The sequence below is a fragment of the Rhinopithecus roxellana genome, chromosome 3, assembly GCF_007565055.1.
Source record: "Rhinopithecus roxellana isolate Shanxi Qingling chromosome 3, ASM756505v1, whole genome shotgun sequence".
In the NCBI taxonomy this organism is placed as follows: Eukaryota; Metazoa; Chordata; class Mammalia; order Primates; family Cercopithecidae; genus Rhinopithecus; species Rhinopithecus roxellana.
In genome coordinates, this window is record NC_044551.1 from 106,820,295 (window position 1) to 106,846,267 (window position 25,973).

General features: G+C 35.3%; 1 protein-coding gene across 4 annotated transcripts in view; it reads right to left on the minus strand.

Moving 5' to 3' along the window:
* DMXL1 (Dmx like 1) overlaps positions 1 to 25,973 on the minus strand; it is a 179,081-nt gene that overhangs the window by 35,219 nt on the left and 117,889 nt on the right. For 3 of the 4 annotated variants that reach the window (XM_030927848.1, XM_030927850.1, XM_030927849.1), the window contains 6 exons: positions 22,767 to 22,945; positions 18,322 to 18,470; positions 15,829 to 15,914; positions 14,333 to 14,534; positions 8,843 to 8,960; positions 5,710 to 5,772 (listed from right to left, as the gene is read on the minus strand). In XM_030927848.1, the coding sequence (XP_030783708.1) occupies positions 5,710 to 5,772; positions 8,843 to 8,960; positions 14,333 to 14,534; positions 15,829 to 15,914; positions 18,322 to 18,470; positions 22,767 to 22,945 (797 nt within the window). The remainder of the gene's footprint in view (positions 1 to 5,709; positions 5,773 to 8,842; positions 8,961 to 14,332; positions 14,535 to 15,828; positions 15,915 to 18,321; positions 18,471 to 22,766; positions 22,946 to 25,973) is intronic. The other variant, XM_010353785.2, reaches the window with a different exon arrangement.

Here is a 25,973-nt window from a genome sequence, read left to right on the forward strand (position 1 = left end):
TGACCATGTCTACGACAATCTCAGTGGAGTGGGCTGGAGATAATAACTAAGTTAGAGAGAATGTGATATCTGGTGAATAGGAAGGGGAGTCCACTGGGAAAGGATCATAGAGACATTCAACGGAATTGATAATGTTTTATTTCTTAAGCTGGGTGGTTTGTTTGCGGTGTTTCAATATTATTGTTTAAATCTTGAATGACTTTATAGGCAGATCTAAGTGAATTTTGCTATATCGGAGACTAGAGAAATGGAGTATTTTTTAAAGGCAAAACAGTAAAATATATTTGCTCATGCTAATGAGAATAATTTGAGAGAGGTAAACATTTACTGATGAGAAGAGAGGGAGATAGGCTTCAGTTATTAAGAACTGAAGACAAGTCCTTGGGTAGGTGAAAGCAGGTAAGATCTGTGCACAAGTGAAAGATCTGCCCTTGAATAAAAGGGTGACAGTTCACTCACTGTTAAAGGAGGCAGAAGAAAATATCTGCATATAGAGCAGAAATTAGATGATGATGGGCAGGTTAGGCTAAATCACTGCTGACTGCACTTATTTTAACAGCAAAATATATTGATATGTGGGGAGTGGGAAACAAATACTGGAAGTTTGAGGAAATGGAAGAAGTATGAAAATGAAAATGAGAAAACAAATTTGCTATAGAGCAATTTATTATGACTGCAGGGTAAATTTTATGTTAATTTGGGATTTGTGCTAATAAATTTAAAGTGAGGCAAGCTCTAGGGTCTGTGCTTTTCCTCCAAACATGTTCAGCTGCTTGAGTGCAGCCACAGAATAGGACAAAGAGTTGGGTTTAAGCATATTTGGGAATTTTCAAGGGAAGTATAGTGTAGGAAGAACAGAGATAAGGATGTTTGCAAGTGATTGATTCCATGATGGATCATGAAATCTAAGCTGGGAAGGGAAGGAAGTAGGAACATGATACAGTCAGCCAAAAACAGAGACAGAACTTGTGTGTGCTATGAACATAATTGTATTCGTTAAAGGCCTCATAACATAACATTATAGTTAAAAAAAAAATCACAATGAATATGGTCTTAAAAGATCTCCTAAAGTTTCAAGTCACACCTTATAAAGATGCCATGCTTTGATTGGGCTGGATATGTGAGGAAAAAAGAATCCAAATATTAATGCTAAAAGAGATTTAAAGAGATTATGCAGATCAAAAACTAAGCACAGAATTGCTATATGATCTAGCAATTCCACTTCTGTATATACCCCAAAAAACTGAGAGCAGAGACTGAGATATTTGTATATCAATGTTCATAGCACCATTATTCACAATAACCAAGACAGACACAACTTTGTCATTTAAAAAATTTCAGGATTCTACCAAACACTTCAGAAATAACACTAACTCTATAAAAATTCTTCCCAAAAATTAAAGAGGAGAGAATCTCCGTCAATTCATTCTAAGAGTCTAGCATTAATCTGAGACCAACACAAACAACACTGTAAGAAAACTACAGACTAATATCCTTCATGAACATAGATGTAAAAATTCTTAAAATTTTATCAAATGTAACTATATATATAAAAAGGATAACACATCATAACCAAGTACAGCTTATGCTGGGAATGCTAGATTGGTTTAACATTTTAAAAAAATTCATTAACCTATCATATTAAAAAAGAAAAAAGCATGATCATCTCAATAGTAGGCAAAAAAAAAAAAAAAAATTGATAAAAATCCGACATCCTTTTCTTATTAAAAACTCTTAACAAAGTAGGAACGCAAAGAAACGTCCTCAAACTTATAAAGGACATCTACAACAAACCTAAAGGAAACATTTTACTTAATAATAAAAGACTGCTTTCCCCAAGATCAGAAACAAGGCAGTAATGTCTGCTGGTGATCACTTCTATTCAACACTGGACTGGAAGTTCTAAGTCAGAGTGATAAGGCAAAAAACAAAAACAAAAAAAAAAAAGAAAAGAAAAGAACTTAGATGAAGAATATATTTGAAGGACTTATAATACATGACTTCAAGATTTATTATAAGGTTATAGTGATAAAGACAGTGAGCTATTACCATAAAGATGGATCAATGGCCCAAAATACACTCCAGAATTAGACCTACACATCTGTGTCAGTTGATTTTTGAAAAGGTGAAAGAGATAGTTTAGTGAAAGAAAAGATAATCTTTTCAACAAATAATGCTGTAAATACAGATGCAAAAACAACAACAGTAACAAAGAACTGAGGTCTATACTTCACACCATGTAAACAAATTAACTTGAAATGGATTATAGACCTAAATGTAATATTAAAACTCTAAAACACTTAGAATAGGAGAAACTCTTTGTGATCTTAGGTTAGGCAAAGATTTCTTAAATACAACACCAAAAGAAAATGAATAACCAGAACTAATACATTAGACATCATCAAAATTAGAACTTCTGCCCTTCAAAAGAACTTGTGGCTGGCTGCAGTGGTTCACGCCCCTCTTCCCAGCACTTTAGGAGGCCAAGGTGGGCAGATCACTTGAGGCCAGGAGTTCGAGACCAGCCTGGGCAACATGGTGAAACCCAGTCTACTCACCTACTAAAAACACAAAAATTAGCCAGGTGTGGTAGTGCACACCTGAGAATTGCTTGTACCTGGGAGGTGGAGATTACAGTGAGCCAAGATCACACCACTGCACTCCAGCCTAGGCAACAGAGCAAGACTTTGTTTAAAAATAAATAAATAAAATGAAAGCACTTTGTAAAGAGAATGAAAAGACAAGCCATAGAATAAGAGAAAATATTTGCAAATCACATTTCTGATAAATGATTTTTATCCAGAACACACAAGTAACTGTTAAAACTGAATTAAGAAAACAAGCAACCTAATACAAAATAAATACAACATTTGAAGGCAATTCATGCAGATAGACAAATGGCAAATAAGCATGTGATAAGATGCTCGATGCAAATTAAAACCACAATGAACTACTATTACACACCTACTAGAATGGTTAAAATGAAAATATAGACTACACCAACTGTTGGTAAGAATGTAAGGCGAGGCTGGGCATGGTGGGTCACACCTGTAATCCCAGCACTTCAGGAGGCTGAGGTGGGAAAATTGCCTGAGCCCAGAAGTTTGAGACCAGCCTGCGCAATATGGAGAAACCCCACCTCTACAAAAAATAAAAATGAGCTGGGCATGGTGATGCATGCATGTAGTCCCAGCTGCTCAGAAGGCTGAGGCAAGAGGACTGCTTGAGCCTGGGAGGTCAAGGCTGCAGTGAGCCATAATGACACCACTGCACCCAGTCTGGGAGACACAGTGAGACCCTGCCTTAAACAAAAAAAAAAATAGAATGGGATTTTGTACACCACCCATTGAGAATGTACATAAATAGTACAATCACCTTGGAAAATATTTGAATAGTTTCATAAAACGTTTAACATATACCCACCACATGATCCAGTCTTTCCACTCCTAGGCATTTACACAAGAGAAATGAAAGCATTTTTCCATACAATGTGACTTGTGCACAAATATTCAAAGCAGCCTTATTTGGAATAGGTCCAAAATAAAATTAGCTCAAGTGTTCATTAACAGGTAAACTATGGTATATCTATACAATGTAATAAGCATCATAATAAAAAGGAATGAACTACTAAAACACACAACACAGATCAATCTTGAAATAATTATGCTAAGTCAACACAGACTATAAACCAAAAATGATGTATTATATGATTCTATTTACATAAAATTCCAGAAAACAACAAATTAATCTTTAACGCCAGGAAAAATTCGGTAGTTGCTTGGGGAAGAGGGCACAGGTGAAAGAGAAAAAGAAGGGAGGGATTAAATTCTGGGGACTGATGGATATAATCATTATACTGGTTGTGGTGATGGTTTCGCTAGTGTAGACACATGCCAAAATTGAACAAGTTTTACACTTTCAATATATGTAGTTATTTTAGGTCAGGCATATCTTATAAAGTTTTTTTAAAAATTATATAGCAGTGGGCTTGGAAAATGCTGGCCAAAATGATGTTAACCCACCCCTCAAAAAGACTGCATTTTGACACAGCATGAAGATGACTATAGAAATACAACATTGATTATTAACATTTTATAAACAGTATCAAAACAAAAATGTTTGTATAAGAATTCCTGATATGTGGGTGGGTGCGGTGTCTCATGCCTGTAATCCCAGCACTTTGGGGGAGGCCAAGGCAGGTGGATCACCTGAGGTTGGGAATTCAAGACGAGCCTGATCAACATGGAGAAACCCTGTCTCTATTAAAAATACAAAAATTAGCTGGGTGTGGTGGCACATGCCTGTAATCCCAGCTACTCAGGAGGCTGAGGCAGGAGAATTGTTTGAACCTGGGAGGTGGAGGTTGCAGTAGGCTGAGATTGTGCCATGCACTCCAGCCTGGGCAACAAGAGCAAAACTCTGTCTTCAAAAAAAAAAAAAAAAAAGAATACCTGATAATGTGTAGACAGTGACAGTAGTAAGTAATCATCAATACCCTGGCAAGGAAAAGTGTTAATTGATTAAAAGTTTGAATTATATTCCCTCAAAACCCCCAAAGGCCACTAGAAATTTTCAAAGTATGAATCACATATACTTATTTTGCAAAAGTTTTAGTTATAATATACACCTGATATCAAATCAGGCTTTTTAATTAATTGCACAGAATCATTTCTCCTATTTTACCAAAAGACTCCCGTTGGAAAGAATAAGAGGTAGAAATTAGTAACTTTAAAAATTTTTTTGAGAAATTTTTCACTTAAAAATCACTGCTGAGATTGTTTTAAATACAGAATATGAAAAACATGAGTTAAATATCAACCTCATAAAGTCACAGTTGAATTGGCCAGGCATGGTGGCTCACGCCTATAATCCCAGCAGTTTGGGAGGCGGGTGGATCACCTGAGGTCAGGAGTTTGACATCAGCCTGGCCCACATGGCAAAACCCTGTCACTACTAAAAATACAAAAAAAAAAAAAAAAAAAAAAAAAAAAAAAAATTAGCCAGGTGTGGTCATGGCTGCCTATAATCCCAGCTACTCAGGAGGCTGAGGCAGGAGAATAGCTTGAACCTGGGGGGCAGAGGTTGCAGTGAGCTGAGACTGCGCCACTTCGCTCCAGCCTGGGCGAAAGAGTGAAACTCCGTCTCAAAAATAAAATAAAATAAAGTCATAGTTGAATATGCAATCACAGAACACCTAGGAGTTATTTCATAATTATACAGATTCTCATCTTTTGTGCTTTGATTCTCAAGTACCATGAGTACTTACTATGTACCCTTAAGGCACTTTGCTACATGCTGTTGCTACCAGTAAAATAAATGCTATGTAACAGTATTTACTATATTTTTAGGAATTAATATCATAGGAGAGAATTTTAACTTCAAAAATGATACTTGTAGAATTAAAATACTACTAAACAATTGCTATTGTAATCACATGTATTAAGAACTTTAGTTATATTTACTCAGAAAAATGTGTAGCCAAAACAAGATACATTCAACTCCCTTTAAAATTGCATTCTCTTATCTAACAAAACAGAAATCACTTTTACAACTGCAGTATTTAAGTTGTTAAAATAAAAGGAGAATAATCTGAGGGAACAATACTTTAAATCCATTGGAAACCAAGACCAGTTTAAAACTAAAATGCAAATGCTTTGTTCTTTTGTGAAAGAATGCAATTTCTAATTTCAGTTGAATGATATTTTGTACCTTATTGATGTTTGGCTCCTCCATCATAGAATTTTTGATGGTTTCACTGTTGTCCTCTAATGACTTCATCAAGAAAGAATAACCACATGACAAAGAGTAAAGATGAGATGTAACACGCAAAATACTGGGGATTGTTTAAATGTTATATTTTAAACCAAATTTACTAGAAAAGAACACTATATAGAGTTATTATTCTTAAAATTTCATACACCTTATAAGAAGCATGTGTGAGGGTGCACGGTTAGGGGATGAGCAAAACTTAATCCCTCAGAACTCATTAACTACCACTATAATTTTTATTCTATCCCTAAGAAGTTTTTACTCAATTTCAAAATGTTGACATTAAAGCATGATTGAAACCAAAGTACTTTATATTAAAATAATCAGAGCTACTGGTGTCAGAGCACTATCAACAAAGTCTAATTATTCTCTAACTCGCTGCTATGTCTTATCTCCACATCTGAACCTTCAGGAAAATCTCTTGATTAGAAAATTTCAATTTCTACATTTATCTAATTCTCTTCCACTGATGAAGCCAGAAACAGTCAATAAATAGCTTGGAAGCACATATACTTCTTAAAAGGGAATAGTAGTACTTGTTAAAGAAAGAGTTGTTCCAAGACTTTTAGTTCTTCTCAGAAAGTTCAACAAAACAAAACAAAAAAACAGAAAAAGGAATTGGGAACAATGATGGGAGGTGTCAAGTCCCAAGTTTTTATTAAGAATGACTTAATCTAATTGCAGTTGTCTGTACTTTCTATTTAAATACAAAGAGAGAAGACATTCTATTTTAAAACACATGTACCAGTAAACTTTACTATACAGGAAAAGAAAAGATCTGTGGAAAACCAGGATTTTAGGGTCAGATGAAGAAACTGTAAATAAAACTTCATTTTCAAACACATAAAGAAAGAAAGAGCAGTTCTCAGAATACTCTCCCATCACCTGCTATCCAAAATACAGGGCCTGTCATATATGTATCTCTTAACCACCTGGAAAATTACGTGACTTCAATTAAACTATTTAAGTGTAATCATCATTTTAGAAAAATAAGAGATGGAAGGTGATTCTGTTAATACTAAAACTAGGCTAGTAATCTTTCCAGTAAAGATTAATTTTACACAAACTCTATAAAGATTCTATTTAATTCCATTCAAATCTATGCTTTACTATGTAACATTTTTCTTTTCATATTCTTTATCAAAAAGACACTATTTTTAAGAGTATCACTATCAAGAATAAAACAAAGCAATAACAACAAACTTTTAATAACTACCATTAATTGTGTCAAGGTTTAAATAAACTTATTAAAACACTGCAAAGTAAGGGCTATTATAGTCATTTTGAATTAAAAACCAAAATTCAAAGAAAACATTTAGCTTACTGATAGTCACAAACTGTCAGTCCAACATTCATATTCATGTTCATGCTTCTGATTAAAATAATTACAATAAAAATAATTTTAAAATTTTCTTGAGATATGAAACTCCAAAGAATAACAGAAATTTTAAAATGTGCAGTTATATTTATTATTTGCTACGTTTATGTATTCTGGCTTGATTATATTACTATTTCCTTAATGATTCTATTCCTGGATCAACTAGACAATCTAACGGTTCAATAGTTTCTTTGTATTGTTTGCAGAACTACTTCATTTCCCAAATACCCAAACATATCAGCAGTAGAAAAATAAGATTTTTGTCAGATTAGTCAAATATGTCAACTTTTTTTTTAAAAAGATCAAATAAACAAATGAAATACATTCATGTTTGTCTACATTTCAATATTATACAAAGGTACTCAGGTCAAAATTCTTCTAAGTCAGCAAGAATACTACACACTATTTCCCGACTTGGTTGATTTGAATACATTTACAAAATGAGGCAAATAGTAAATAATAGCACATACAGTTTCCACTTAAAATGGGTGCTTAAATTGAGAGACAATGAGATACATATGTAATTTTCCTTGAAGGCAGAAAGGTTAGATGTCATCTTGCTTTCTGCTTGTCTATTGTGAAGCCATTCAATTTATTTCTTCAACTGAAATATCTTCAGTGTTTCCTCCAACTTCAAAAACTGTACAAAGCTTGCTTTCAGACTAGTTCAGTGCTACGCACAATGTGGTTCACACACCAAATGTCAGTTCTGAACTCTTCGTTATCAGTCCAGGAGACAAAACTGACTACATCACTATGTCTGCTGTTTAGTTCACCTGAACTTTTTATAACAAAACTTTCCAAATGAAAGAAGCAAGTTCCCCATATCATGAAACTGGTACTTATTACTAGCACTAAACTAAATGACCAAAAACAGAACAAAACAAAACAAAAACCCATTATGATAATATCAAGGTATAAGCAACCAGTTACAGCATAGGTTAATTTGGGTTTGTAAAATTTCATTAACTTAAGCATAATCCACAGAAAAGAAAATGTACATATTTAAAAAGTTGGCTGGGTGCAGTGCCTCAAGCCTGTAATCTCAGCACTTTGGGAGGCCAAGGCAGGTAGACTGTCTGAGTTCAGGAATTCAAGACCACCCCGGGCAATATGGTGAAACCCTGTCTCTACCAAAAATACAAAAAATCAGCTGGGCATGGTGGCATGCATCTGTAGTCCCAGCTACTTGGGAGGCTGAGATGGGAGGATTGTTTGAGCCTGGGAAGCAGAGGTTGCAGTGAGCTGAAATGGTGCCACTGTACTCCACCCTGAATGACAGAGACCCCATCTCAAAAAAATAAATACATAAAACAAAAATTTTTCAGTATACAAACCCAGTTACAATTAAACTTCTAAGATAGACTTCTTTTAATTGTCACATGAAAATCATAGAAAATTTCTATCTTCTCTCTTAAATTGATGATCATGACAATTCAAAATACAAGAAACAAGATGCGGAATCTTAAACATTTTTTTCAAGAAAAAAGTCCCATTTTAATTTGAATTAAATTAAATTGATTTATGAAAATACTGCCCCCTTCTAAATTACACTTTTCTAAGCATTAATTGCCTATGTTTATGATATAAAATGTGTTTCAAGAAATCTGTAAAATACAACTCATTTTAATGGTTATATAATAATATAAAAGATTTCAATAATAAAATAGTAAACAGGTTTTAACTTATACAGACCTCATGTAGACACCGTTTCTTTGTGAATATATTTTTGATAAAGGTTTCCTGAATTTCTTCCTGCTTCACCAAATACTGCCAAAGCCTCTTCACAGACAGTGCCAGATGGTGTTTGGATCTACAGAGAGAGACAGCAAATTTAATTATAAACTTCAGAAATTTCTGATTAACTTGATAACAATTCCTTGGTGCCATATAAATGTTTATTATAATAAGTTAACTGCAATCAGACTATATGATTGGAGGCAGATTATATCGCCAAGCTTTTCCTTAAAGGATAAGATAGTACATAATTTAGGCTTTGTGGACCATACGGTCTCTGCCACAACTACTCAAGTCTGATATTGTACAGGTAAAGCATCCCTTATCTAAAATGCTTGGGACCAGAAGTATTTTGAATTTCATCTATTTTCAGATTTAGAAATATCTGAATATATATGTCTAAATTAAAAATTCATTTATGTTTCATATACATCTTACATGCATAATCTGAAGGTAAGAAATTATATATATACATACATACACACGTGTGTGTGTGTGTGTAGATATATATATATATATATATATATATATATATATATATATTTTTTTTTTTTTTTTTTAGATGGAATCCCAGTCTTTGGCCCAGACTGCAGTGCAACAAGGTGATCTTGGCTCACTGCAACCTCCACCTCCCAGGTTCCAGTGATTCTCCTGTTTCAGCCTCCTGAGTACCTGGGATTACAGGCACCTGCCACCACGCCCAGCTAATTTTTGTATTTTTGGTAGAGATAGGGTTTCACTATGTTGGCAGGCTGGTCTTGAACTCCTGACCTCAGGTGATCCATCCACTTCAGCCTTCCAAAGTGCTGGGATTACAGGCAGTGAAGGTGAGAAATTATATTTTTAATAATTATATGCATGAAACAAAGTTTGTGTTAAATACTTACATGTGGCATTTTCTACTTACAGCATCATGTTGGTACTCAAAAAAGTTTGAATTTTGGAACATTTCAGAACTGAATTAGGGACTGTCAACTTCCAGTGGGAAAGCAACCACTGGCAATATGCAAAATTGAGAGCATTTATGGCTATAATTCAATAAAACTTTATTTAAAGAAGCATGGAGAGGTCTGGATTTCACCTGTGGGGATGGCCCTAGTTTGTTGATCCCTAGCCTAAGGTCATAGGATCTAACAAAAGTAGGTATGCTTTACCAAAATCTCTGGGACATAGCTAAGGCAGTATTAAGAGGAAATTCATAGCACTAAATGTCCACATCAAAAAGTTAGAAAGATCTCAAATTAACAACCTAACATCATAATGGAAAATATCAGAGAAGCAAGAACAAAGAAACCCCAAAGCTAGTAGAAGATAAAAAAATAACAAAAATCAGAGCTGAACTGAAAGAAATTGAGACACACAAAACCATTCAAAAGATCAACGAATCCAGGAGTTGGTCTTTTGAAAAAATTAGTAAGACAGAGAGACTGCGAGCTAGACTAATAAAGAAGAAAAGAGAGATCCAAATAAACACAATTAGAAATGACCAAGGGGATGTAACCACTGACCCCACAGAAATAAAAATAACCATCAGAAACTACTATGGGCACCTCTATGCACACAGACTACAAAACCTACAAGAGATGGATAAATTCCTGGACACATATACTCTCCCAAGACTGAACCTGGAAGAAATGATTCCCTGACTAAACTAATAATGAGCTCTGAAATTCAATCAGTAATGAATAGCATACCAACCAAAAAAAGCACAGAACCAGATGGATTAACAGCCAAATTCTACCAAATGTACAAAGATAAGCTGGTACCATGCCTACTAAAACTACTCCAAAAATCGAGGAGGTGGAACTCCTCCACACCTAATTCTATGAAGTCAACATTATCCTGATACCAAAACCTGCAGAGACACAACAAAAAAAGAAAACTTCAAACCAATATCCTTGATGAATGTCAACACAAATATCCTCAACAAAATACTCGCAAACCAAACCCAGCAGCACAACAAAAAGCTAATTCACCATGATCAAGTAGGCTTAATTCCCAGGATGCAAGTTTGGTTCAACATATGCAAATCAATAAATGTGATACATCACATAAACAGAACTAAAGACAAAAATCACATAATTATATCAGAAAAAGCTTCTGATAAAATTCAACATCAATCCATGTAAAAACTCCCAGTAAACTAGGTATTGAAAGAACATACTTCAAAATAGTAAGAGCTATCTATGACAAACCCACAGTCAACATCATACTGAATGGGCAAAAGCAGGAAGCATTCTCCTTGAAAATAAACACAAGACAAGGATGCTCTCTCTCACCACTCCCATTCAATCTAGTATTCAAAGTCCTGACCAGAGCAATCAGGAAAGAGAAAGAAATAAAAGGCATCCATATAGGAAGAGAGGAAGTAAAACTATGCCTGTTTGTAGATGACATGATTCTGTATCTAGAAAACACCATGTCTCAGCCCCAAAACTCCTAGATCTGATAAACAACTTAGCAAAGTTTCAGAATACAAAAATCAGTGTACAAGAAATCACCAGTATTCCTATACAAAACAACTAAGATGACAGCCAAATCAAGAAGGCAGCCCCATTCACAACTGCCACAAAAAGAATAAAATACCTAGAAATACAGCTAACCAGGAGGTGAAAGATCTCTACAATGAGAATTACAAAACACTGCTCAAAGAAATCACATAAGACACAAACAAATGGAAGAAACATCCCATGTTCATGGAGAAGAAGAATCAATATCATTAAAGTGGATATACTGTCCAAAGCAATTTACAGATTCAATGCCATTCCTAACAAACCACCAACAACATTATTCACAGAACTAGAGAAATCTATTTTAAAATTAGTATGGAACAAAAAAAAAGAGCCTGAATAGCAATGCAATCCTAAGCAAAAGGAACAAAACTGGAATCACATTACCTGATTTTGAAGTATACTACAAAAATACAGTAACCAAACAGAAAAGTATTGCTACAAAAACAGGCACATTGACCACTGGAACACAATAGAGAACTGGGAAATAAGGTGACACACCTCTGGCCATGTGATCTTCAACAAAGCTGACAAAAACAAGCAATTAAGAAAAGACTGCCTATTCTATAAATGGTGCTGGGATAACCGGCTAGCCAAATGCAGAAGATTGAAACTGAACCCCTTCCTTGCAACGTACACAAAAATCAACTCAAGATGGATTAAAGACTTACATATTAAACCAAAAGTTATAAAAGTTTTGGCAGACAACCTAGGCAATACCACCCTGGACGTAGGAACAGGCAAAGATTTTATGACAAGGACCCCAAAAGGAATTGCAATAAAAGTAAAAATTGACAAATAGGATCTAATTAAACTTAAGAGCTTCTGCACAACAAAAGAAACTATCAACAGAGTAAACAGACAACCTAAAGAATGGCAGAAAATATTTTCAAACTATGTACCTGACAAAGGTCTAACATCCAGCATCTATAATGAACTTCAACTGATGTACAAAAGCAAAGCAAACACCACCATTAAAAAATGGGCAAAGGACAAGAACAGACACTTTGCAAAAGAAGACGTACATGCCAATGAGCATAAGAAAAAAGCTCTGTATCACTGATCATTTGAGAAAGCAAATCAAAAGCACAATGAGACACCATCTCACACCAGTCAGAATGGCTATCATTAAAAAATAACAGATTATTTATAAAAAATAACAGATGCTGGGAAGGTTGCAGAGAAAAGGGAACACTTATGCACTGTCAGTGGCAGTGTAAGTTACTTCAACCACTGTGGAAAGCAGTATGGCGATTCCTCAAAGAGCTAAAAATGCAACTATCATTTGACCCAGCAATCCCATTACTGGGTATATACCTAGGGTAATATAAATCATTCTACCATAAAAGACACATGCACACAAGTGTTTGCTGCAGCATTATTCACAATAGCAAAGACATAGAACGAACCTAAATGCTCATCAGTGACAGACCGGTTAAGGAAATGTGGTACAGATACAAGAAATACTATGCAGCCATAAAAAAGAATGAGATAGTATCTTTTGCAAGAACATGGATGGAGCTGGAGGTTACTATCCTTAGTAAACTAGCACAAGAACAGAAAACCAAATACTGTATGTTCTCACTTAAAAGTGGGAGCTAAATGTTGAGAACTCGTGAACACAAAGAAGGGAACAACAGACAGTGGGGTCTACTTGAGGGGGGAGGGGGGAGGAGAAAGAGGATCAGAAAAAATAACTATTGGGGGCCAGGCATGGTGGCTCACAGCTGAAATCCCAGCACTCTGGGGGGCTGTGGCAGGTGGGCTGCTTGAGCACAGGAGTTTGAGACCAGTCTGAGTAACAAGGTGAAACCCCGTCTCTACAAAAAATACAAAAAATTAGTTGGGCATGGTGTTGCATGCCTGTGATCCCAGCTACTCAGGAGGCCGACACAGGATGATCATTTGTGCCCAGGAAGTGAAGGCTGCAGTGAACTGTTACCATGCCAATGCACTCCAGCCTGGTTAACAGAGCAAGACTTTGTCTCCAAAAAAGGAAAAATAACTACTGGGTACCAGGCTTAGTACCACCTGAGTGATGAAATAATCTGTAGAACAAATCCTCACGAGTTTATTTCTGAGTTCTCTATTTTGTTCCACTGGTCTATTTGTCTATTTTTGTACCAGTACCATGCTGTTTTGGTTACTGTTGCTTTGTAGTATAGTTTGAAGTCAGGTAATGTGATGCCTTGTTCTTTTTGCTTAGGATTGCTTTGGCTAGTCCAGCTCTCTATTGGTTCTATGTGAAATTTAGAATAGTTTTTTCCTAATGCTGTTAAGAACGATGTTGGTAATTTGACAGGAATTGTGCTGAATCTGTTGACTGTTGCTTAGTGCTATAAACTTTCCTCTTAACACTTCTGTAACCAGCTATTTTCTGTAACCTGCTCTAGCACTGCTCTAGAGCAGGCATCAATAAACTATGGCTCACAGTCCAAATCTAGCCTACCTACCATTTTAAGAAATAACGTTTATTGTACAACAACTGAATATATTTCTGTACATGTTGTCTATGGTGGCTTTTACTCTACATTGGCAGGGTTGAGCAGTTATGACAAGAATGTGCAGCCCAAAAAGTAAAACTCCTATCTTAAAAACAGTATTCAGGGTGGGTGTGGTGGCTCACGCCTGTAATCCCAGCACTTTGGGAGGCCGAGGCGGGTGCATCACCTGAGGTCGGGAGTTTGAGACCAGCCTGGCCAACATGGTAAAACCCCATTTCCACTAAAAATACAAAAATTAACCAGGCATGGTGGCGGGCTCCTGTAATCCCAGCTATTCAGGAGACTGAAGCAGGATAATCGCTTGAACCCAGGAGGCAGAGGCTGCAGTGAGCTAAGATTGTGCCATTGCACTCCAGCCTGGATGACAGAGTGAGATGTCATCTCAAAAAACAAACAAACAAAAAAACCCAAACAATATTCATAAGAAAACCTACTTGAAAGGAGTGTTTGTAGGTTCCAGTAAAGCTTTGTGGCGAAGAATTGCAGGACCTGCAGACAAACTCTCTTCAGAGGTATGACTTGCGATATAATTTTGAGGTGGCCCACCATGGATTTCAAGTCGTCGGAGAAGAACTTGTTCCCAACATTGAAGAGTTTTTAGAACCGCATGACAAAGAGGTGAACTAACTGGAAGCTCTAAAATGGGAACAATGACTCATATTAATCTTATGCAGTAAAATGCCATATTCAATTTTAAGGAAGACTGAAATGAGAGCGGGGAGAACGGATGCAGGAAAAAAAAAAAGACTGAGATTAAATATTAACATACACTTTGGCAGGGAAGATGTGCAAGGTGAGATGGGCAAAGAAACCCAGAGGATTACAAAAGGTATGCCGTAAATCTGTGTAAGTATTTCAACATTACTGCTTCTGACTTTAATATTACAAGAAAAATGTATCTGAAGATTTTGAAAATATGTATGTGGGGAAAATTAATTGCTTTAAATCAAACTTGTCCAACCCATGGCCCACAGGCTGCATGCGGCCCAGACAGCTTTGAATGAAGCCCAACACAAATCCGTAAACTTTCTTAAAACATTATGAAATTTGTGATTTTTCTTTTAAGCTCATCATCTGTTGTTAGTATGAATGTATTTCATGTGTGGCCCAAGGCAATTATTCTTCCTCTGTGGCCCAGAGAAGCCAAAAGATTGGACACCCCTGCTTTAATTTGTATCAGACTAATTTCTGTATGGCATATAACTCTTATTTAAGAGCTATAGAAAATGAAAACAAAACATAAAGTTAAAATTAAATAATACTTGCCATGGAACTCAGCACTTTGCAATTCTGCCCATCTGTACTCTGGAGTCCTGATCTCACTTTCAACTTTTAGTTATTCCTTCTACTTACCTCTCTATATCTAAATAACATGCTTAATACTTAATTTTTCAATTTCAGAAATGATCTACTGACTTACTACTATGGCATAAGGAGAATAAACTCCTCTGTCATCATTATGATAGAGTCTCATAAAAATATTTGGTTAAATTGGTATTTTTGTGTTTACTGTATCATATATACAGAACTATAGTTCATAGCAGAATCACTTAGTATGTTATCATGCCCCTTTCTTTCCTGTACAATCTTTTCCTCCTTTGAAGTTAATAATTGCTAGCTTTCGCATTTGCTTAGTTTTCTCTCCATTGTAAAATCCCTTAACACTTGGCTAGAGTATAAATAGAATCTCAATATAGTCAATCCTATCACGTTCAGTGCCCTTGATTTCTTGGATGTTGCCCTCCTCATGCACCTAACAGTATGACAGATACATTTACAGATGGTTGGTTTAGTTAAAAGAAATCTAACTTCTATAACAGGATGTCACTAAACTTTTCCCCCACTCCAGAAAAACAAACACACAAACAAAAAAAACAAGTAGTAAGTCAAAAGCTATGGTACCATGAGTTCAAGTGGAGCTATTTATTACCTGCAAGATCATGACCTGCAAAGGGATAAAAAGTCTTCAAATTGTTGAGCACCAATTGCACCATTGCCAACCGCATCAAGGACCAACTAAAAATAAAGCAACAATGGATCTGTTAAAAATTTCTATATGAATTTAGAAGAGTATACTACCCTTTGATTCAACAAATTCCACTATTAGGAATCAACCTGAATATACCCCTCTACGAAAACAAAATAATATACACATCCAGTTAGTCGTGTCAGCATTATCTACAATAGCAGAAGTGCAGAAATAACCAAAATTATCCATGACGAGAGTACTCGTTGAATAACTATTTTTGACCTAAGGAATATTAGGGTAACCATAAGAAGGAATGAAGAAGGATCTCTAAATGTTAATATGGAGTAAGTTTTCGTATGTAGTAACAAATAAAAAGCAGGTAGCAGAACACTATATGTAGTATGCTACCCTCTGCAAGAAATCAGGGGGAATAAGTTTGGACAGATGCTTTTGCTTATTTGCAAACAGAAGGATAAACAAGAAGCTAATAAAAGTGATTTGCTGTAGAGGATGTGCAGAAGAAATTGGATAGAGTAAATAGAAGCTTAAGTAAAACTTGTGATTTCACATTTTTATATAGTTTGATTTAAAAAAAGTCAGCTTCTCTTTTATTTCAAGTGGAAAATATTTATTTCTTAAAAGATTGAATTTTTAGTTATTTTTTAACAGTGGTAAAATACAAAAACATAAAATTTACCATTTTGGCCATTTTTAAGTTTATAGTTCAGGGGCATTAAGTACATTCACATTGCTGTGCAATCACCATCACTATCCAACTCCAGAATTCTTTTCTTCTTGCAAAACTGAAACTGAAAATTCATTCCCCATTCTCCCCCCACCGCCAGCCCTTGAAAACCACTATTTTATTTTTAGTCTTTATGTATTTCACGATTCTAGGTACCTCATATAAGTGAAATCACATACTATAACCCTTTCTGTGACTGATTTATGTCAGTTAGCATTATATCCATGTTGTAGCATGTGTCAGAATTTCCTTCCTAATTAGGGCTGAATAATACTCCACTGAGTGTACATAGCACATTTTGTTTAGTAATTCATCTGTTAAAACACACTTGATTGTTTCTTCCCCTCAGTTACTGTAACTAATGCTGCTAAGAACATGGGGAGTACAAATATCTGTTTCAGTCCCTGTTTTCAATATTTTCAGGTATATATACATAGTGGAAAGGCTGGATCATATGTTAATTTTATTTTTAATTTTTTAAGGAACCAGTTTTTCACAGTTGTTTTTACTGTTTTTCACAGTTGCTGCACCATTTTACATTCTCACCAAAAGTGCACAAAGATTCCAATTTCTCCTCCTCCTTGCCAGCACTGTTACGTTTTTTTTGTAGCCATCCTAACGCATATGAGATGTTGTCTCATTGGGAAACTGATCTGCATTTCTCTAATGATTAATGATATTGAGCATCTTTTCATATGCTTATTGGCCATTTTCACATCATCTTTGGAGAAATGTCTATTCAAGTCCTTTGTTCATTAACTTTTTTTTTTTTTTTTTTAGAAATACAGATGGGGTTTTGCCATGTTGTCTGGGCTGATCTTGAACTCCTGGGTTCAAGTGATCTGACCACCTTGGCCTCCCAAAGTGCTGGGATTACAGGTATAGGCCATCATGCCCAGCCCTTTGTTCATTTTTTAAATTATTTGTCTTTCTGTTGTTGAGTTGTGCAGTTTGACTTTTAAATGATTTATATACTGAAAAAGTAAAATTCATTCAGCAGGGGGAAAAAAACCCTCAATAAACCAGGAAGTAAAAAATCTCATAGTAACTTTTAAATAAAGAATGACTTCAATGTCCTCATATATTTATTTCTTTTGGAAAATTTACATTTTTTTATCACACCATTAACATACCATGTTTTAGTAAAACATATATATGTTTTAGATGTAAACATATCAACAGAGACAAGATAATATTCTATCGTTCACGAATGTAAGAATAACGCAGTACTGGAGCTAGAGGTGAGCATTTAGAACATTTACAGAGTACTTTTTGAAGATAGTGCCTATTGATATCTTACAGTACTAGTGTTCTACTGAAAATACTTTATATTTTCTAGACTAAAACAGTAGAACTTGTTTATGTTAGAGCCCAAAATGCAAGGTATAATCTTGGAGCAAGATTTGTGAGGAATGATGCAAATTACGGATAGTCCATTAATGGACAAACGAAGATATGTGAGAAATTATTGTTAAGGAAAGGAATTTAACAATTTCAACTAAAGAAATCTGAGTTATAATGTGTTATAAAGTCAACATAGAAATTATTGTTAAGGAAAGGAATTTAACAATTTCAACTAAAGAAATCTGGGTTATAATGTGTTATAAAGTCAACAAGCTATTAATTTCACCTCACATGTGTTTTTTCAAAAATATTATTTATGTAAACCATGATTTTTAAAAAGAAATTTAAAATAAAATATTCCATACCTATACGAATTTGAATTAGAATGCTCCTGGAGATGGAAATCTGATGCTAAAACATCATCATCATCATCATCATCATCATCATCATCATCACTTCCCAGACTCTCCTCTGAATCATATTCAGCTCTACTTTGAGAAGGGGGTAGAAAAGGCTAAAATAAAGGAATCATGAAATTTATCAGCCAAATATCTAATTTAATACATTCAAACATATAGTCTAACAGTAATAACTCATCTCATTTGCAGATACTTCATTGTAAGAGAGGTAAGTAACTATTATCTTACCATCCTATGCCTTTGACATCACTTGATACAATTCCATTATTTATTCATCCATTCAACAAAAATTTATTAAGTATCCACTGTGCAGCAAGAATTCTACCTGATTTAAGAATTTTTAAGACAGATACAATCACCACCCTCATTTACGTTTTATATGTTAGTGGAAAAAATAGGCAAATAACAGAAAACTAAATACAACTTGTATTACGTGCTACAAAGAAAAGAAATGGAGAATAAGGAGAATTGAGATAAGGTGATCATGGAAGTCCTCTTTGAAAAGTATGAGAGGCCAGGCGCGGTGGCTCACGCCTGTAATCCCAGCACTTTGGGAGGCCGAGGCGGGCGGATCACAAGTTCAGGAGATTGAGACCATCCTGGTGAACACGGTGAAACCCCGTTTCTACTAAAAATACAAAAAATTAGCTGGGCGTGGTGGCGGGCACCTGTAGTCCCAGCTACTTGAGAGGCTGAGGCAGGAGAATGGTGTGAACTGGGAGGCGGAGGTTGCAGTGAGCCGAGATCGCACCACTGCACCCCAGCCTGGGCGACAGAGCCAAACTTTGTCTCAAAAAAAAAAAAAAAAAAAAAGAAAAAAGAAAAGTATGAGAACTAAAGGACAGGAAGGAACAAACCATACAACAAGAGGGAAGAAAAGTATTTTAGACAGTGGAAAAAGAATGCAGAAAGAGTTTGGGAAAGAGTTTGGTTTGAAAATAGTATTTTGATCGAGTCTGCTAAGCAGAAAGATAAATGTTGGGAGAAAGATTGGAGAGAATAGCAAATGACAGCTCAGACGGGGTCTCATAGGCCATGGTAAAGGAATGTAAGGGAATGCCACCAATAAGTTGTAGGTAGAAGACAGCTTCTGAGATTTGTATGCTAAGTATATCATTACGATCACTCTTTTATGAGAGAAAAGCTAAATGGCAAGAGTAGAATTGAAGACATCACTAACTAAAACAGGAGTTGGCAGCTTGGATATAGGTGGTTAGTAATGAAGCTGGAGAAAAATAGTAGATTCAAGACCTATTTTGGAGAAAGCACCGACAGATCTGCTGATAGATTTGGAGAGCAAGAGAAGGTGGGGGAAAAACAAATGATTCCCAGGGTTTTGGCTTGAGCAACTATAAGGATGAATATATAATTTCATAAAATGGAAAGACTGGGTATGAGAGGGAAGGTTTTGGGGAAAATCGATATAAAATGTCCAAATCACGAAGAAGACCAACATTCATGGGTCAAATAGAAGAGGAAGGATGAAGAAAGAAGATTATGAAGGAATAAATAGTAAGTTTAAGAAAAAAAGCTACAAGAGACTGGCATCAAGAGAAAAGGAGAGAAAAGCATTTCAAGGCAGGAGTAGTGAAGAATGTTGAATGATGCTAAGAAGACAGATAAGAAAATAATTAAAAAGTTTCCACTATACTTGACATGGATATCACCTGAATCTCAACAACAGCAGTTTTAATGGGTGTAACTGGGTCAGAAAGTTATATGCTAAGTAAGTATGAAAGGGAAATAAGGCAGTAGAAAGCACATGTGTCTATAGTTTTGAAAAGCTGAATGTGTACGGGAAAAATGGGATAGCAGCTGGAAAAAATTTCAGGGTCAAAGCAGGGGTTTGGGATGGGAGATACTAAAGCACATTTCTGTCTTGATGTGAAGGATTCGACAGAGAGGAAGAGAACTTAAAACACAGGGGAGAGTAGAGAAGAAAAGAAAGAATGCGATTCAGAGTAGCACTCGAGAAAATGGTCTTTGATAGAAAGACTCTTCCTCCATTGTAACAGGAGGGAATAAGCCAGGAACAAATGTCATTGATCTGTAACTTTAAATTGGGATGATAAAAAAGTTTTGTCTGATTCTATCTTTCTCAGTGACTTACAAGGTGAGGTCATCAATTAAGAGTGAGGATAGGATGGAAGGGGAGATGCGGGAAATTTGAAAAAAAGGTTGTAAAACCTTGGAAGACCAACAAAGAAACATAGCAGGGAGAGTGGGACTTCTGGAACAGCTAAGTAAACAGCTTGGTAAGTCCTTTCTCCAAAAAGCAACAATAAAATTGAACAAAGTTGTAGAAAACAACCAATGGTTGACCCATGCATATAACACATAGAGAAGTATTTATTTAAAAAAATCTATGGGATTTGATCTGGGTAAAACAGTGAGAACTTGGTCAGGAGCTGTTCCCATTCTACCCCAATATCTGTGGTGTAGGTGTTCCACCAGCGTCAGCAGGGCAGGCTGTGAAGACTAGAGTTCTGATGCCCTGCCAGAGGGGATTGTCTTTAAAATTCTAGGCCCATAGGCATTATCAAAAGTAACAGAGATCTCAGGAGCAAACAATTAGGGAAGGTAACATCTCAACTACTTTGAAGTTGTGATATTGACTGGGTGTAAGGGCAGACCCTAGACATTTAACAAAAAGATTCAGAAACAAGACAGCTAAAGAAGGCCTTGCTAACCAACAATCCTATATCCAGCGAAACTCTCCTTCAAAATATAGAAGTGAAATAAAGATATTCCTAGATAAATGAAGTGCTTACTAAATATTTGTTGAATATATGAATAAATAAATCACTCAAAAAAGGGCAGTGAGGAACAAGGAGACACAAACTCCCTTCATTACCCTTAAGCATGTAGGATATGAGAAAAATAAAAGCCATAGCTTAGTAGGCCTGGGAGACTTTTGTCACTAGAGAACAGTTAGAGTTAGATGTCAATTTGTGCAGGAGAACGTCTGGAAATTGAGAATGTGAGGGATGTGGCTGATGACACAAAAAGTGAAAGATACTTATATAGGCAGTCCTTGTTTCGCACAATATTGCATGAGTATAAAAACGACCATGCATGCAGAAACTATACAGAGCAATAATAATCAATGGGAAAAATTACAAATGTTTTGTGACCTTTAAAAACATTTGTCAAAACACTAGAAACTCTTACCATCAGTTATAAATGAATAGAAAAAATTTTTTAAAATAAACTAATTTTAACATACTGTAATTAAAATATTAGGAATACAAAGAAATAACATGTTTTATTTCTTTGTAAAAAACTTATCAAGAGTAGCTTGAGTAACGATTGCCTTTTATCTCTGTAACTTAGGATATGAAGCAAGCATTTCTTCTGTGCCTTAAACAAACTGTCACACTTCTAAGATTTTATCAGCTTCCAACATACTGTTCTTTGCATTTTCAATGCTGTGAATCCCTTCAGTGTAAAGTTTTTTGGCAAGGTCACGATCTCTGAACATCTTCATCATTTTATCACAACTACTTTCTACATTTATAAGTTCACCTTCACTAAATTCCTCTGGCTGTACATCTAGAGTCTTTCAAATGGCAGCATTGTCAACATACCCACAGTTGGCTATTTGTTCTCTAACTTCACTTATGTTCAACTTGAATGTCACTCTCAGTACTATCACTTTTTTATGGATGCACTTTCATCTTAGGTGGCCACTTCCCTCTTCTGATTAAATCCAATTTTGTACTCTATCATATGGGTTTATCACAGGAGATGAAGCAAAACAACTGCATGCTTTGCCGTGTGTGAACTGAGTAACAGGTGCTGCATAATCAATCACTGAAAGACTTTAAAAGAACTGGTATGATTGGTCACTGATCAAAAAGTGCATATTTACATAGTGATTTCTAGACTGAAGTGCTAGCAGGGAAGTTTACTCATATTTAACATACTGTGGTAACGAATTTGAACAATGTTGTTGAGGGAATAACGTTACTTAACTAAACACTGGTAATTGAAATTTATGCATTTCAGGATAATGAAAGACTGCTGTAGTATAAAAAAAAAGTATATGGATGATAGATGACCACAGCACTTTGATTTCTTAATCACCATCAAGTACATTAACATGAGGGTGTTAAGCAAATTATCTTTTATCTTATAAAAATATAATAAAATGCAAAAGTTATTGTTTAAAATGCAAACATCATAATTTACCAAAAAACTGCCTTAAAAACTCTATGAAATATGGTCAAAATATTCTAGGGTATATATTTTTGGAATGTAGCCTGATACTAACGAAAATTTTCTAAACCAAAGTGGGAAAACATTTGGAAGCACCAAAAATTATACTTATTTCTGATATTCTCATTTCTATTTGACTATGAAAATATTGATCTAGATAGCATTTTAATTACCTTAGCTATGAAATAGTCCCAGATACTGAGCTCAGGTGGGATGAACTTTTCTTTAACTGCCAGTGACTCCTGGCTTACTGGTGCTGAGGAAGGGGTCAGTGGGGCAGATTCTCTGCAAGACATTTTTGATGATCTAAAACGTTTGTTCTGTTTTTCTCCTTCTTCAACTAGTGAAGAAACTAATAAAAAGAAAATAAAACATTACTGAAGTACTATTTTCATTGCATTTATTTCACCTGTGTTTATATACGATCTAAGGTTAACTACAAATAAGCACGCACAAAAAAATAAGATTAAGATTATGAAAGTACACAGCAGGTAAGAAAATAAATAGAGGAAGACAGACATTTTTGTCTAGCAACCTCTGCATTTTCCTCAATTTGTCTCTCACTCTCTAAATGCTGACTTATCTGTTGTATATGAAAGATAAAAGGATGTAATATCCACCCATAAATCAGTCCACAATGTAACTATGAACACGATAGGAAATTTCCAACGTCCTTCTACTTTGATTTTTTTAAAGATTACCATGGGGTATCAGTGTTAATTAAAAGCAACAACTCCCTTCTGAGATTATTCGGTAATCATGTGGCCTTATATCTAAAACTATATTTTTCATTAGAAAATATAAACAAAATTCAGGCACCATAACTACTTAAACTGATTCAAACTTTTGGAAATGGCTCAGAGATAGAATTTTCTAGTCAATGGAATGATAAAGGAAGAAAATAATGCAAACTTCTTTTATTTTGTGAACACTCTACAATTAGGCAGTATTTTTTTAGTATATTACCTCAGAATACTAAAGACATTAGCATTAAAAAAGTTATACAAATCTTTAATCAACCTTGAGTTACAAAATGCAAATCACCAGTAGACAATCAAGGATTTTGCAAAGGCATGATCTAATATACAGGCAAACAATTCCACATTAAGGCACACCAATATTCTCCTTTAATGGTTCCAATGAGATTTTACTTACGTTCCAAAGGAAAGAAAATACTTGTGCTGTAATACAGTTTGGTTTTATTGTTTGAAGCGTCTCAGCTTGCAGACACAGCATGCACATGCATTATAACAAGCTATAGTCAAGCTGAGTTTAATATAGTAATTTGGTTATTTCAGAAAAAGGTAAAGATGAATAAAATATTAGTATTCTAGGAGACTACTAAAAAGTGGCATAAAAAGATTACTTAATCTTTAAAATGATTTTAAAAGGAACTGTTAGATTAAACGTGTAAATTTTTTTCTTTGTTCTTACTAACATTTGATAATCAACAATCAAGTTTCCAGTATTACTGCTGCATACAATAACACACATTCTAAAACTTAAACAGTAGTTTACCAACTTCTCATCAAGCGAAAAGTGAGAACTATAGAGGTATTTTTTTACCTTTCAAAAACTTAACGCTAAGTTTTAAAGTAAATTTATCAATTTATAATTTGGCTTTAACATTACTATTTTGTCTTTTTTAAGAGATGGAGGTCTCCCTATGTTGCCTAGGCTGGATTTAATCCCTGGACTCAAGGGATACCCACAACTCAGACTCCTGAGTGGCTGGGACTACAGGCTGGTGCCACTGCACCTGGCTGTTTTTATGTTATTAAAAAGTATGTAAACCAAGAAGTATAGACAATCTCTGAAAAAAATAAAACGTACAATGTTAAATTAATAGATTTTTGCCAAGATTACTATGTCATAGTTTTCTTTTTTTCTTTTACTGACCCATTGGTAGATAAAAATAGTTTTAAAAGTAAAACATAAGAGAGTTTTTAAAGACAGAAAACACTTGAAACTACAAGCTGTGAATCCAGTCACATGACATGAAAATATTAACCACACTGGGAGGAGGAAACATTTAAAATTTACAGACTCAACACCAGGAAGTAGAAAACCACTTATTAAAACACTTTTTGGCTGGGCGTGGTGGCTCACGCCTGTAATCCCAGCACTTTGGGAGGCAGAGGTGGGCAGATAACCTGAGGTCAGGAGTTCGAGACCAGCCTGGCCAACATGGTGAAACCCTGACTTTACTAAAAATACAAAAATGAGCCAGGCGTGGTGGCGTGCGCCTGTAATCCCAGCTACTCAGGAGGCTGAGGCATGAGTATTGCTTGAACCTGGGAGGGGGAGGTTGCAGTGAGCCAAGATTATGCCTGGGCGACAGAGCAAGACTTCGTCTCAAACAACCACCACCACCACCACCACCACCACCACCACTATCCCCCTTTGCATGAAGCAGGACCAAAGGAAAAAAAATGGCAGTTTTACAGTAATGAGCGTGTATTACTTTAGATGCTTTAACTAAAAGGACCTTAGCGATGTCACCCAGCAAACAAGAAATGACCTATGACTTGTCAATAGGGTAGTTACTCCCTCTTCTTTGTCCTCCAATTGTAGGAAGACTTAAGGCAATTTTATGCTTGAATCTTGTTAGGTCAGATTGGTTGTGAAGTTTAAGGGCACCAATTCAAACTATAGCTGCTGGGGTATTCAACTGGTTGTTTTTGAAAATGCTAATAATCAAATATCAAGAACATTTGCCACTCCTTGGGTGAAAACTAACTCTACTGTTCTATTATTATGGGAAAACAGCTATTTTATTAGTAACAGAAGAAAAAAATAGCATTAGGGAGAAATTAAGAGCAACTTGAATATAGAGTTTATGAATTTTAAGAGGTGTAAGGAGGCTAGAAAGTGACTGAAGAAAAACTAAGGCATTCACAGGAAAAACAGAATCATGTCCTGACATAAATTTAAAAAATAAGTTTCAGTTGCTTTCCCAGGAAGTACTTTTTAAAACAAAGTTTCCATGTCAAGACAGTAGGCTGTACAGACAAATATACCTTCCTTCCCTTAAGAATCCTTTCCTTACCCTCAGAATATCTGTAATGTGGTTTTCTAAGAATTATAAAAGTAACTCCCCAAAGAACCCAAAACAGAAATGGAGAAATGGTTAACAGGCTACACATAGGAAAGGGGAGGAGCAGAGGAATAAGACAACATTTCTTCCTATAAATTTTTCTGTACTACTAGACTCATTACCACACATATATATTGCTGTGATTAAAACTAAAATGTAGGGGAAGGTGAAGTTAATATTTATTTTTCAGTTTATCATTTAAAATCAGCACAACGAAATTAATATTCTGAACCTAGATTTAAATGTCTTTTCTTTAAAAACTGAACTTAGAGTTCAAGACCCG